Source organism: Mchenga conophoros, linkage group LG22 (assembly GCF_057382185.1).
Source record: "Mchenga conophoros isolate Kocher_MC1m ecotype Shallow Benthic linkage group LG22, M_conophoros_male_GT1.1, whole genome shotgun sequence".
NCBI lineage: Eukaryota > Metazoa > Chordata > Actinopteri > Cichliformes > Cichlidae > Mchenga > Mchenga conophoros.
Genome location: NC_140546.1, coordinates 18,277,119 through 18,293,136, shown reverse-complemented (window position 1 = coordinate 18,293,136; position 16,018 = coordinate 18,277,119). Strand labels below are relative to the sequence as shown.

The following is a 16,018-nucleotide window of genomic DNA, read 5'->3' as shown; positions in this document are numbered from 1 at the left end:
CAACTAGTGCGGCGTAGGGCAGTATGACCTCTAATCACAATGACGATTAATTCAACGTCCTCAATTACAAAAGGTGCCATCATACTTTTCAGACCAAGGGAGTAAATACCTCCAGTTTTTGCAAACCACATAAAAGACCATCATCCAGATCATTCATTCTATCACCATCCAAACTGTTTTCATCCTCATGTTATTCCAAAATAATATGATTTCGTTTGAAATTGCTGGAAAAGCCACATTTTTTTTTTTTTTTTCCATAGGCTAAAATGTTTGCAGCTGGTAAACAAGAATAAATGCTTGAGCTAATATAATGCAACTAGCATTATAGCTTGTGGGGTGATTGGTAGGCTACTTGAAGCCATACTAATGTTAACATTTGAATAAACATTCTGCCATCATCAATATCTGCTTATGTCAGTACTACTGCTACCAAGTGCTACATTTCTGCTATCATGGATTTACTTATTTGGATTCCAATTCCATCTTTAGATCAGGCCTACCATTTTGGACCAGGGATGATCTCTGATCAGTAGTACTGATACATGGTTGAAGGGCACAGTGTAATGTTCCCGTGTTTGTTCAGTATAGAGAATGATGCATCCAACTGAACAGCAGCCACTGTTTTCCGTTTACGCGTTTTTAGTTTTTATTATTCTTATAATAAAATCTAAAACCTTTTTTTTTTTTTTTTTTTTTTTTTCCCCCCTCTGGCAATTCATTCGACTTGTTTGCTCCTATTAAACTTCATGATCAATGCTTTCAGCATAAAGCATAAAACCATCTCAACAAGCTGCTGCAAATGGACCGTGTTCCCTTTTTCTCACTCCTGAAATGAGCGCACGTGAATAATATGCGCACAGGACTCGTAAACATTGTTCTCTCCATTAAACAATGTGAAGCTAATCCAGAGTCCCAATCTTTTCAGCCTGGGGCTCATTAAATATTATTTGATGGTTGAAGAGGCCGATAAGCTCGTGTTCGAGGGTGGGAGTGGAATCAAAAGGTTAGACTGCAGCTATTTTCTTCGCCCTATGTCTTCCGAGTATTCCTTAAGAATGTCTTTTTGTATTGTCTTGAAGAGACGCACAAAGATGGCTCTATTAAGAAACAATATCTTCTGTTTCCTCATATTTGAAAGCTTTTGGAGGCATTCCTCTTAAGTCTTTCCCGTCCTTCCAAACACACCCACTTAATCACTCGCATGTCTCATACTAACAGAAGTCCAGACAGATGGCATGTACTCAAGTCCAGGTCTGCTGCTGTGACCCGGACGCTGCCAGAATCTATTTCCCCGCATCCGTTCTTTGCCAGAATGCCTGTAAAATATATTACTTGTTGTATGGTTATGAGACGTGCGAGCGATCATGCGCCGGCGCTGAGTGTCGTCTCGTTGTCTTTTTTAAATAAAAGCAGTCTGTACCTGGATTTTGTCTCAGTGCATCTCTGTGATGTAAAGAGTGTAAGATGTACATGAACTTTGGTGATGTATAAGGGTGTTTATATCTTCATGTGGTCAGTAAGCAGTGAAAGTAGAGCGTTTACCTGCGGCCATATGGCAGCGGAGGCTTTTGGGAGCTTAAATCAACAGCATGTGTTTTTTGGGGTTGGAAGCATGCATATGGTCAGCAGAGAGGCAGCAGGATTAAAAGCAGAAGCAGTAGTTGGTTATGTTCAAGAGAAAGATGAAGGGAAGGAAACTTGATGAATCCCACCCCCACCCCACCACCCACCCCCGAAGGCATTTTGTAAGTGGGAACACTTGATGGAGTGTACATTGTTCCTTTTTGAAAAGTTGAAGGAATGCAGGACCTGTCTACTTCGCCACACTCCTCCCTCTTTGATGTTTCACTCTCCCCTCCTCTGTGCCTTGTCAGCCACCACCCCCCCTCCTACACATAAACACAGATTAATCTCTTAAAGTACGCGTGCACACACTCCCTTTTCCATTAAATGCACTCCTATTTTCCCTTAACTTGCATCTTCCCTTCTGACTTGGCCCGACACCCACATACGTAAAGTTTCTGGTGGTTTGTGAGGTCAGAGGGGGCGTGATGGGGGTGGGCGATACCTGCAGCGAATCTCAAACCTGTGACTCTCTCCACACCCCACCACGCAGACGAGCCAAGCCAGAGTGGAGCAGACAAAGCAGCTCCATTTAACTTGTCCCAGATGTGCAGCCCGGCCTCTGTGTGCTGCAGAAACTGTTAGCTGAATGAGTGAAGCCGGTGTGAACGCGGTGCGTGCAGAGTGTGCACCCAAAATCTGTATTTGGCACAAGCTAAGACTGCTGTTTCCCTGAAGCTAACGGTTTATATTTCTAAACTGACTGTCCCTTGTTTTTATGTTATCCCATAATTTTTATTTTTATTTTTTTTATTATCTACCTGAAGCATGCAGAGAATATGAATGCAGACTAAACAAAGGATTGTAGGTCTTTGAAGTGTTAAGCAATCTCCATGATAGTCGTGGCTCTAAGCTGTGGTTTGCTACCATCTTTGTGGAATTAGCAGGTTGAAGGAGTTCACATTGAAGTGTATTTATGTTTGGATATATCCGTATCCTCTCTGTCACTTGTGGATGAACTTGTTTGAGTGAAAGTAGGACTGCAAAAATTAAGAAATGCTTCACTGTCGAATTGCCTGTATGTGCATAAAAAGCACAGTGAGATTTTACAATGTTAAACAGTTTAACTAATAATTAAGTGACTAGTTGCAACTGCAGTTAGCTTTGATGTATTAAATTCCACCGATCCTGTAATCCATTTTCTTCTGCTGATCCATTTTGGGGTCACAGTTGGGGATGGATATCGTTTAGGTTTTATGCAATACAAGTGCCAAACCGGTACTTTTGAAATGGTGCCGGTGCTTAAAGAATGGAGAACACTTTGTCCAAAAACCTCTTACGTTTTTATTTTTAGAAGTCTTTTTTTTTTTTTTTTTTTTCTGCAAAATGATAACAAAGTTAGCCTTTTCTGTTGATACAACATACCTCCTTTGGTTGGAACCAGTGCTTAAACAATGGAAAACACAAACTTTGTCCTACAACCTCTCATGTTTAGCTGCTGTTGTGTTTTTTTTTTTTTGTTTTTTTTTTGTTTTTTTTGCAGCTATAGGGCATATATGGTATCACTCTATCAAATAAGAAGACAGCCGCATGTAACTACGATGGTGTTTGCTAGTTCACCTCCTTATGTGCATTAATTTAATAATGTGGTTAGCCTACTCAACGTAAATTACACACGAACAACATTAAGCTACTCACTCAGAGAAGAATGGCTGCTGCTGCCATCATCATCATCCGTCATCATTTCTGCTACACTGGCAGGGCTAGGGGCCAGGACTCTACTCTTCGGGTTCTTTGGGGGGGGATGTTGCTAACTCCGGGTCCGATAACACACCCGCAGTAGATGTGCTCGGTGTGAGGTCTTGCAGCAAGCTATCAAATACGGTGCATTTCTCGGCTTTTGAAAAAAACGCTATGCGTCGCCAGGTGTTTCATCAGATTCGAGGTGTTACCTCCTTTGCACAGTATCACCTTAAAGCACTTGTTGCAGGCTGCTGAGTTTGCATCTTTTTCTGTGAAGTACAGCCAGACTTTTGACCGCTTCGCCGTGTGCGTTTTTAGTCTGTAGCTCTGCTCTAAAAGAACGTACGTACCTGGGCCCGCCTACTATCCTTGGAAAGGTAAAATGATTGGCTACAATCCAAACTGTATGACAGCTCAAGAAAAAAAAAAAAAGCACCGAAATAAAGCACTGAAATGTGCGCTGCTTTTCGGTCTGGTTACTACTGTTTATGTCAGAACCGGTACCCATCCCTAGTCACAGTGGGGCTGGAGCTTTTCCCAGATGTCATAGGGCAAGAGACACCTTGGACACGTCACTTCTCTGTCACAGGGACAACATAAAGACACCCATTCATGCTCTAGCTTCTTTCCCCCGCCTTTTATCAGTTGCAACAATGCCATTTGTTTTCTATCTCCACACTCTTATTTTGAAAGTTTCCCTAGCTGACAACCAGCTACCTTTTTTGGCCTTCCTGTCTCATGTTTCTTTACCACTTGCCGTGACCGACTTTGATGCCACTGTCTTGGATTGCATTTGGTGACTGTAGTCTTCATTCTGCTGTGGACATCTGAAGGTGTCATTAAACCAGAATCTGCAGCAGGTGAAGAACTGGTTCATGTGGGAGAATGTAGTACCACTGTTGCTAACTGCCATCCGAGACGGTGGAGCTGGTCGAACCTCAAGGCTCAGTGATAACTCTGATTTAGCTGCTTATTGCTCTAATATACAAATGTTACAGTGTGAGTCCACTTATAGATCCCCTCCCCTTTACTGCTGTAAATATAATCACATTCTGTTGGAAACACTGAATGTCATGGAAATACGGTAAACCTTAATATGGTCTGTGCATTCACAAAATCACTGAAACTTCCAGTTAGCTCCTACCCTAACCCTCAGTGCAGCTGTCTGTTATAACCACGCACATTTATCGAGCTTCTCCAAATTTCCACTCGGGCTCTGCCTCATCCACCCCTGCAAGAATGTGAAATATGTTTGCATGTTTAAAAATGTCTTTATTCAGTCTGGATTCCTTTTCCATGTTAGTGTTAGTTGGAAAAATCTTGGCAGTAGTCTGCTCCTAAACACAAAGAGGGACTTCTCAGCCATCTCCAAAAGGGAGGCCCGGACACGTCCAAGAAGACTGATTGTTTTGGTTCCTCCATTTGATACTGAGACAAAGATGAAAACCTAACCTCTCATTTAAAAGATACTGCACGCTGCATTCTGAGTTTTTCTTGCCTTTTTTTTTTTTTTTTCCTTTTTTTGACATGGGAAAGAGACGTAGAAATTTGCTGCTCAGCTCATTCTGCTGTATTTGGAAGCGTTGTGTGAAACCACAACGGATAGTCATGAAAACCAGCTATTTGCAATCCCACGCACAAGGAGAAAGCAACACAGAATGCTCTGCATTTCATTAAATCTCGTCTTTTCTAATGCAAACGGGACAAAAAAAATGTAAATGCGGGTAAAGTGGGGAAATGTTTTCAGTAGGACGCATAGGCTTCACTGTCCTGCATTGTACTGAGCTGTCTGGTTTTGTCCTGCGAGGCTCTGCTCTGTCATGTGAGGTTTCATCCTTTCCTGCATCATGCCATGTTCCTGGTGGTTGTGAAAGTGAGGAGCTCCCAGCTGTATGTCTGTGTGTGTCTGTCTGTGGGGCTCAGGAATGGAGCCCACTGCCACAGCATCCAGTGACCTAATGCAAAAGGCAGCAGGGTCAAGCCCTATTCACTGTTCTCTCTATATGCCTCGTCTCTCCCTCTCCAGTGATTAGTCTCTGCTGTCACTAAGCACTTTGTCACGCTTGGACGAAGACCCTGGTGGGGCCTGGAAGGGTTGTTGGGGCACAGGAATGTCACATGCATAGCTGTACTGTAGCCGGATAGACCAGCAGACTGATGCTTATAGGCTGCTGCTGCAGTGAGCTGATAAAATGCCTTGTCCTGTGAAAATTCTCCATAGCAACACTTTTTTTCTTTCTTTTTTTTTCTTTTTTTTTTAAAATGAGCTGGGAAGTCGGAACTTTTCAGCATTATGAGATAATGCTGAAATTATGAGATAAAGTTTTACGTTTTGGACGCAAGGACGTTTTGGCGTCCTTGCAGAAGCTCTGATGAAAAGATTGCAATCATGTGTAGTAAATAAGAGGCAGCCAAATGCTGCCGACCAGAAATGGTGTGATCTTCTCCCGTAACTCCTCACAAGAAAGCATAGCTGTGAAAATATGAAAGTGGTCCGTTTATACCTGCAATAACTGCAGAAACACAAAGTTCAACTATTAATTACCCTTTTAGGTTGACATTTTTAAAATTTTTATTTATTTATTTACCAATAGCAGTAGCCTGGGAGGTGTTGGATATGATGGCGAAGAGAAAACGAGTGCTTTACTTAAGTACCAAAACTGCAAACTAGTGCTTTTTGTTTAGATTGGCCTCGTGGTTGTTTTTGAAGTTCCTCAGCTTGGCTGTTTGTGTCTTGGTTGTATCTGGGCTCACACCACTGTGGAGACCACTGCTAAAGCTGTTAACCAGCTGTGTGTGCAGATGCCTCGACCCACTCCCACATTATGACAACTCTTTTTGCAGTGATAAAACCATAAAGCTTAATATCACTGATTGCATTTAATTCTTCCAAAAAACAGCTTTTAAATGGTGAGGAAATGAAGCTCAATCAAGACTAGCATGCACGTGAGATTAGCCAGTCAAATGCCTGGTATCATCTGGCATTGACATTAGCTTATCTTCTGGGGTTGCCCTTTGGCATACCTGAACTAACACTGTTTGATTAGTGTCTTACACCGTATTTGCAGCAGTGTTTAACTCCTATGTACACTCACATGATGGTACAAGACGCACTAATAACTGACCTTATCAGTTCAGGCTCTGGTTCCAGCAGGTACTTTGTTTTTCTCTGTGGTTGCACTCTTTTCCTGCACAGGTGCAAGCAAAGCTTTTAACATACTGCTCACACATCTTGAAGGTGACCCCTAACACTTTGTATGTGACAGTGTGCTGGACTGATGATGTTAGACAGAGTAGCTTATACAAGCAAACACACCCAGGTCCAATTCCCTGCGATTTTATTTCCCTCTGTTAAATCATGCGTGTTAGCCATGTTGTATCAAACATGAAATTACCAAAGCTGACAGAGAGGGCTTAAAGCACAGCCTCAAAATGGAAGTGCACTCTTGCTGTGTTTCATTTCCATCTACTTTGCCCCTCTGAAGTTGTTTTGAGTCAGTGGGAATGTCAGAAGACCTGCCAGGAACAAGTGTGCAGTGAGGTCCTAATGGCTGGGTCGTAAAACTTTTTAGATTCCTGCTTTTTATGGGAAAGGCTGGAAAAGCAGTAGGACTTGAAAACGCCTTCTTTTCACAGTTTTGGTTAACTAGAGGTGGGCTTGAGTGGATCAGAGGCTATTTTTCCAGTTTTTCCCCCTTTGGCTTTGTAAGGTGTGAACAGTATGGGGCATTTAATAGCAGCTGAGAACCAGGCAGAAACTCATTTGCTAACCAGCCTTTCAAGGATTCATTAAAAACTGTGGGTAAAACAAACAGAAAAATATATATGTCAGCAAAGGCGCTCATTAGCCAAAAAAAATGATAGTCAGGTTTAAAATAGGCACTTGCTGTGTCTTGTCTTGACGTAATGCAGGAGTTCAACCTGATCGGAGATATCGCCGACTAACCACCACATTCTTGGAGTGGCAGGCACACACATCAACAGAGAGCAGAATGTAGACTCCTTTTCACCTCTGACCTCAAAGCAGTCGGAGCCACATAAGGTGGTGTTCTGGCATCGTGGTGCATTTGGAGCCAGTATTGCTAAATAAAACTCCCTTTCACATGTTGATTTAAGCATTGCAACACTGAATTCCTCTCAAAGGAATCAGAGCTCCCGTATTACCTTTGCTGATACTTCACACCTCAACTGTTAAACGTTATTTTTGTTTTTGTTTTCATTTGTTTTTTTTCCATCTGTCAGCATTCAACCTCACTCCTCTGGTTTGGCTTGGCTTGAGTTCTCTAGTATTTCTGGGCAAAGTAACAGTACAAACAGCTGTTACTAGCGAGTGTGCATGCATATAAGTGTTCCTAAATTTGACTCATTTTCTATTCCATACTGTGATCAACATTTAGTCTTCTCACGGGCTTTTAATTATTAGGGCGAACCTGCAAACACTCAGCATTGACCCGGCATTCTTTGATCAGCGGGTTCACATCAGCTTACCCATCATGCTTCATCGTGCTGCAGGGATTAGGTTTGTCAGGAGTTGTTATGTTAACCATCGTGTTATCAGCTGGAACATGCTCACTTTGGGTTTGTCTGCGTCTCCCACACTTGGCAGGGCTATGACACTGATGGTTCATCCTTACTCGGTTCTTTTCCAAGTAGTTGACCTTTTTAATAAGATTTAGTTTAGAAACATCTTCTTTTTCATGCAAACGTTCAAGTAAGAGAGAGTTTTCCTGCTTTATTAAACCCTAAAGAAACACATGTGAGTTTACCAAGAAGGCATACAGTGTCTGTGCTTATGTAGAGGGGTTTTCAACAGGCAGCAGACACTAGGTGTTGAGCTTTTGCAGTGGAAAGGTGCTTTTTAATTTGATTAATATATTACCCCAGTCCAGCAGACAGACATGAACTAAGTTTTGTGGCCACTGTTGTTTTCTTCTTCTACTCAACATCTCAATTTGATTGGCTACATATCACCTAACTAGCTAGATATGATCCATCATCAGTTTATCTACTGATTATTTTCTTGAGAAACAGGTTTTTATAAGGACTTTTTTTTTTGTTTTCCTAAATATAATATGACTTCAGGCTTTCCCGTGAAGTGTGTTGCAACTCACAGCGTTGCCTCTGGCTGTTTGTCGTTGTTATTTAATACCTTTTGTCGTGGCTCTCTTGGCTCTCATTCTTTCATCAAACTATGTGGTATTACTTAGTGTTTGGTACTTGCCTGCTGAGGTGTATGGAGTTTGAGGCTTTCTTTTTAGAGAGGTAAACAGCCGTCTGCATACATTTTGATTGTGTCACAAGTCGTTTTTGTTGTTGTCATCGTTGTTGTCTTGGTTTTGTTTTTATAAATAAGATGGAGGGAAATCATAGTATTGGAAATAAAGAAGATAATTTGGGGCAGATTTTATACAGTGACCCCTTTTTTTTCCCCCTTAAATGCAAACACAACCCCAAACAGCTTAACTAGTCTTTCCTCTTCAGCTCTTCCCCTTTGGGTATATCAGCACACCACTGTAGTCTGTTGTAAATATGCAAGTCCCTTAAAGCAAATTACAGAAATATATGCTTCTTTGGGGTTTTGCAGAACAGCTGTGAGCCATTGCATACAAACTACAGACTTTTCAGTTGGGGGGGGGGGGAATCATCTGTTGCCCCATATACCGCGATGATGTGGCGTGCCATTGCTTCAGACTGAGGTGAGGGTGTGGAAGGAGGGTGTTGCTCCGAAAACCTGTAATGACATTCTAGCTGCAATCCCACCCAACATGGTTCCCATCAGACAGACTTTCACTTGTGGTAGAAATTCCCGCGCTACAGCGAATGCCTCGTCTGGTTTCAATCAAATCAGCTTCTGCTGCAACATGCACAATACATTTTAGAATACCAAGCACCAAGTTTGATTATATTCAGACTGTCTCTGCTAAAAAATGCATTTTTACAAAGCAATTTATTCTTCCTTATCGGGCACTTCTGGCACAGCAGCTTGGCTTGAGTCTTTGAGGACTTGACAACATTATTTCATGCTGAGCCAGGAGATGTCAGTCTTATAGTTTGCACATTTATCATTTCTATTTTTGCCTTGTTTTCATTGTGTTTCCCCATGATTTCTACGGTCGACAGCACTGCCGATTTCATGGGAGCTGCTTCTGTTCACCTGACAGCATTAAGACCCTGAGCACACGTTGCGTTTCACAACAATTATATTCTTTTCTCTACTTTTCATGTCCATCATACAGACATTATCAGAAAGAGATATGACACTCAAAGTATTCTGAATAGAAATTGTAGAGCTATGTTAACCTGCCGATGTTTAACTTTAAAGTTAATTCTCCCAAAAAAAATTAATTCTCTAAAAACAAAAAATTGCAGTTGTCCCACCCTCTGACCCCACAGAGCCAATCAAAACTGATGCATGCACACAGTCGAGGTTCGCGACTTAGCTGCCACCAAAGAGCTGGCAGGTATTTTGTTGTTAAGGTTGGGCTGTAGGTAAGTGTATTCAAAACATGACTTAACCCGCCTGGAAAACTTCCCAGATTCGTTGCCAAGATGCATGCCAAGAGGATGGATTTTGGAAAAAATTGAATATATTGCTTAGTCATCAGTCTGCACACAGAAGTTGTAGAGGGAGAACATACAATGATGATGAGTCGGCACTCCATATGGAGGTGTATGGCAAAGGTCCTGAGGCTGGAGCTGGCTCAGAATTGAAATTTATTTCAGTGTTTGAATAAAGGCCCAACAAATACTGTGTGCTGAACCATCAGTGCACAGTCAAACACACAATTTCATTTTTTTTTTTTTCTTCTTAAAGTGTCCCTAACAGTCGGGCAAACATGAGTCATAGTAATGGAAGTGCTGGAGCTGATTCTCCTGTCTGGGGACCTTCGCTTCCTGTCACATCACGGTTTACTGTGTCCAGATTTCCTGCCTGCCTGAGAAGAGAAGATTAGAGAGCTATTTTTTTTTTTCCTCTCCTCCTCTTATTTGCATCTTTGTCAGAAATACAACTCAGTGAACATATGTGTAATCATATGTGAGTCAATGTGAAACTGTAAATACACATTCATCCCTTTTTAAAAAAAAAAAAAAAAGGTTTGTTGCTGTTGTTTGTTTAATGCTCAGCAGTGATTACTTTTTTTTTTTTTTCTTTTTTTTAAATGTCAGTCATTCACTGACAGGGTGATCCAAGCCACTGATTTCCAACCAGGGAAAAAGTACCAGAGGAGGTGTTTTTTCTGTAGCACAATTTTAATTGAAAAGATGAGTGAACCTGAACAAATTTGGCCTGAGAAGTTAATTAAAAGTAATTAATAAATGCAGACAGAACAAAAGGTAAGGGGTGACTGGGTAAAATTGCTATTTAAAATGATGTTCAGAGCAGTTATTAAATTACAAATGAAAATTGATCAAAGTTCAATAATGACTGAAATGGCTAAAAGTAATTCCTAGAGACTTTGTGTAGTTAAAACTGTAACTACTCAAAGCTTTAACATATCTGATAAACTCTCTGACAGTTTGACATGATGACAAATGATTAACATTATAAACAATTAGGAGTTAAATAACAGTTGATTGGAATTGCTTCAGAGTTGGGGGGATGATGTTGTTCCTGTGGGGTTTGTCAGATTATAAAAATGCTAGGGAGCACTAATCAAGTCCACCATGAAGGCCTCCATTGTTTCATCGATGGCTCTGAATCTGTGGTTGGAAACATCGAGCATTAACTGAGATTAGCAAACAAATCTTCCCTCAGCTCATTCTTTCCACATCGTGTTGTCTCATTGTCCTTTGAGGTCACTTGTGAACTGAGGTCGTGGAAGATGGTTCACTTTCTAATTAGCTATAAAGAGCACAATGAGGGGTTTTGTTTGTTTGTTTGTTTTTTTTAACATTTGATACTGAGTTGTATGGGTTATGGTACATGTACCTCATGTGACTTTGTATCTGCGTGCAGAAATGCAACCCTGTTATCCATGTAGCTGCAGCCTGGTAGCAGAGGGGTGGGTCACAGCTTTCTGCACTGGAATGCTCAGCAAACTCAGCAGTTTATACACACACACACACACACACACACACACACACACACACACACACACACACACACACACACACACACACACACAGAGCTTCTCAGCATCTGAATCTAGTTGACCTGTTCAAGTTGCACTTTTGCATAGAAACCTTGTGAGTAAACCTCTGAGCACTCCGGTGTTGTTTATAACTTTCCTCTAATTAAAATATTGTGTCAAATCTGGAATAAAAGTTGTGTAAATGATTAGCAGGTGTTTCCCAGGACAGTTCGGGTCAGCTACATCTGTGCATCATTTGCACAAAGGTTTGTAACAGAGGTTTTGATAGTCCTTTTTATCTTGTTCCGTTCCAGATTTATATTTTTGTTCTTTGACTAGTTTTCCATGATTCATACTTGCAAATAGTTATTTTTCTATGGGGCCTTGGTTTAACACATGGAAGATAAACATTTTGAAATGGTTTTCTTGTCACTAAATCTTTTTCTTTCTCTGTCTCGTCTCTTTCTTTGCAGAAGAGATAGACTATACCAACTTTGCCTCCAACACCATAACACGTAAGAAGAAGCCTGTGGTCGCGCTGCGCAACGACGTCAACCGCAAGCGTCCTCACATCCGCATCGGCATGCCACAGGACTTCCGACCCGTTTCCTCAATCATTGATGTGGACATCTTGCCTGAATCTCACCGCCGTGTCCGCCTGTATCGCCACGGTTCAGACAAACCTTTGGGCTTTTACATTCGAGATGGAGTCAGCGTGCGCGTGACTTCTCACGGACTGGAGAAAGTACCTGGCATCTTCATATCTCGGCTGGTGCCTGGAGGTTTGGCGGAGAGCACCGGGCTGCTGGCGGTTAATGACGAGGTGCTGGAAGTGAACGGCATTGAAGTGACGGGGAAATCCTTGGATCAGGTAACAGATATGATGATCGCCAACAGCCACAACCTGATTGTTACCGTCAAACCAGTGAATCAGCGCAACAACGTTGTCCGCAGCAGCAGGATCTCCGGCAGCTCGGGCCAGTCGTCCGATAGCAACGGCTCAACCGGTCACATGTATGTAAACATAGGGGGGATGCCACCTTCTGGGGCGCATGGTTATCAGGATGACCTGGAGAGTGACGAGGATAATGACGTCGTCATAGAGAAAAACATCAAGAGGCCATCTCAGAGGTCCAATGCTTCGCTGGCATCCAGTGCGTCCCGCACACAACACCAGAATCCGACCACCACCTCAGGCTCGGCGGCCCCTCCGAGCCCTCCCACACGACCACTATCGGTGGTCTCCACTGCTTCATTCCACTCCCAGCAGAGTCTAAATGGAGGGTCCCACCACCACCAACACAGCAGTCTTAGCTACCAGTTCCACAAAGACCTTAACCTTCAGCATAACCCACACCAGCAGTCCCTTCACAGCCATCAACCCCACGCGCAGCTTCATCATACCAGCAACCCAGCCCTCCGCCACAGCAACGGCAGCCTGCACAAAATCCTCAGCTCACTGAAAACTGACCCACGAAACAGTCTCGCACTTCCCAGAGGAGGGGTGGAGGAGGACGGCACTGTCATTACCCTATAATACTTACAAACACAGACACACAAACATCCCGACTGCTCAGAGACTAAACTGGAACAGCTAAATAATGAGCATGTGCGTGTTTTGTCAGATACTAACTGTAACTTCTGTCTGGTTTTACAAAACCTTTGATGTTAGGAAGTTGCAAACAGGAAAGAGCATTGTGTACATATTTCTTGTGTTTGTTTTTTTTAAAGTCATCTTTATCATACATGAGAAAATTTGTATGTTTTGTAATAAGCATCAGAACAAATAACTGTTTTTAGGCGAGTCCACTATCGTAGTTCTGAATGTACCTACAGCCTCGTGTCTTTACTTAGTGACCACTTTTTATTAAGACCCTTTTCATTCTTCTTACTGGGACCAACTGGGGTTTGTTTATGTGGATGTTTTAAAGAGTAAATCTATATTTCTTATATTCTGATGAATGCTGTGTAGAGTGTTTTTGTTTTTTTTAATAGGTCTTTTATGCTTTATGATCAAATCCGTGTATCTGTTTCAATAAATTATTGTCTCACAATTATGCAAACTATAAATGTGATGTTTGCTCCACTACTTATGCACTTAATGGCTTCTAAATTGAGACAATCATTTCTGCATTTATATAATTATCTTTTTAGCTTGTTAGAGCTTTCAAACTACAACTGGTCACTTCATTAGGCACACCTTATTGTTGTTTTAACTCCTTATTCATGGCACTGATTCACAGAGGTGCTCATTCCTCTGATATTTTGGTCAATATGACCCGATAGCATCACATCATAGCTACAGATTTCTCGACTAATGTCATTATCCCATTCCACCACATTCTTAAGAATTGAGAGCTGATGACAATAGAGGCCATTTGAGTACAGTGAACTCACTGTCATGGTCAAGAAACCAGTTTGAGGTTTGATTTGAATTCTGACATGGTGTGTTATCCTGCAGGAAGCAGCCGTGGGTACAGTGTGGTCATAAAGGGATGGAGATGGTTGGCAACAACACTTTGGCTGTGTGTCGCTCTGCACTAAAGACCCCAGAGCATGCCAGGAAAATATACCCCACACAGCTACATCACCAGCTTGAGCATCTCTGAAAACAACATCTTCTACACACCGTGGTTCTAACAAGTGATTTGTTACTGCAACTTAGAGCAGTGTGACCATTCTCCTCTGACCTCTGACAACAACTCATTTTCACCCAGAGAACTGCCACTCACTGGATTGTTTTATTTATTTTTGGGGGGTGTTTTCTCTGTAAACTCTAGAGATGGCTGTCTGGGGAAAATCCCAACATATCAGCAGTTTCTGAAATACTTAGACCAGCCCATCTAAGTATTTCAGCTATGCCACTTAAAAGTTACTTAAATCAACTTTCTTCTACATCCTGATGCTCTGCATGAACTTCAGCTGGTTTACTGACCACATCTACATGCAAAAATGGATATGAGTTATGTTATATACAATTTATATAGATATTTGCGCTAATGAGCAATAGTACAGGTGTACCTAATGAAGTGGCCAGTGAGTGTATTTACTTTAAAATGTATTTTTGTACTGAACAGACACAAGATGCTGTTAAGCACAGATGACTGCATGAATTGTACTAAACAAAATGGAAAAATAAGTTTTGGTTTCAAACTAAAGGCCAGAAGATTTTCATTCAACTCAAAGCTGATGGTGAAGCAAAGAGGCTGACATTCCAGTTCAGAGTAACTAGGAACTCATAACCACACAGTGTGGCGTAAGTGGTGTGAATTTCTGGAGCACCATTTCTGAAGCTTAAGTAAAAGTAATCTTGACTCGTGTAAACCACAAAGACTTGTGGCTATTTAAAGGTGATGAGTCTGTAGTGATGTCATCTGCACCTCATTCAAGTCATTAAAAGCTACAGTGAAAGCCACAAATCCTAGGCTTTTAGAAAGCAGTAGTCAGGCTGAAGGAGAAGATAAGAAATTAAGGTCTTGTTTCACAAAATAATTCACTTTAGACATCACAAAGTCAAGATGTAGACTATCTGAAGGTTGAATTCCTTGAGTCGGGTACAGCTTTATCATCATTTTGCTTTTGGCTACAGCCTCTGCTTCCAACCTAGATATGCAACTGGAATGCATGTCAGAGGCCCTCCGGCAGCAAACATCTTTCACTTCTCTGCTAATGAATATTTTCCTCCTGTGTTTGTTCAGGGTGCCACACTGCTCATACATCTAATAGATCCTTCACACCCAACTAGTCAGCACTGTCAGTCAGCAGACTGTGGGTTTAGCCGGAGACCTGAAATCCTAACTGTCACGCAATCAGTCTTCACTATCTGTGTCCTTTTATCAGAGTCAGCCGAGGAAGGGCAGTTACAGTTAGAAACAGTTATGTTATGTTCCCCACATGTGATACAGATGTTCAGCTGATAGAATATAGGATTCAAGCGCACACCGATTAAAGCCGACAAACTCAAAATAAACAGATGTGGCCGCCTTAATGCTTTCTTGGACATGAACACGTCCAACTGAAGATCTGAGGTTCAGAGGGAATTATTGGAAACGTCTGCACAAGCCTGACGGATTTGACAGGTAATCCTTTTCATTGGATACTTTGTATGCTAAAACGTGTTAAACCCCTTTGATCATAGGCAGGTTTTTTTTTCTGCATACAAAACATGTTGACCTGCGTCAGACATCTGAACTCCCCCAAGTCCCCATGCCGTATTTCACTCTGCCACATGCTGGTCGACACTGGAATAACACGTACTGAAATGTTAAAAGTTACTGTTGTATTTTATCAGACCAGACAATCTTTTTTTTTTTTTCTATTGCAAGAGTCCTTAATGCTTGTTGGGAAAAAAACCTACAGCACTTTCCACAACATAAATATTTAATCTTTTCCCAAAAGTAAACTACACTTGCCTCTTTTCAATGCTCTCGGTGTCAAATCATACAAGTTCATCCATGTAGAAATCGATTTTAGAAATTATTTGCTAACAGGGGTGTCACATCTGATTATGCTTATGCTTCTCACTGGCTACCCAACTGCCACCGATGCCCCTCCCAAAAATGGTGGCACATACAGGAGGTCGGTGGTCCGATCCCCAGCTCCTGCATCCGTATGTTAAAGTGTCCTTGGGAAAGATAAAT

At 41.8% G+C, this 16,018-nt stretch overlaps 1 protein-coding gene across 1 annotated transcript in view; it reads left to right on the top strand.

Moving 5' to 3' along the window:
• pard6gb (par-6 family cell polarity regulator gamma b) overlaps positions 1 to 14,141 on the top strand; it is a 37,185-nt gene extending 23,044 nt beyond the window's left edge. The window contains exon 3 of the mRNA XM_085262305.1: positions 11,852 to 14,141. Coding sequence (XP_085118431.1) covers positions 11,852 to 12,915 — 1,064 coding nt within the window. The 3' untranslated portion in view covers positions 12,916 to 14,141. The remainder of the gene's footprint in view (positions 1 to 11,851) is intronic.
• The last annotated feature ends 1,877 nt before the right edge of the window (positions 14,142 to 16,018 follow it).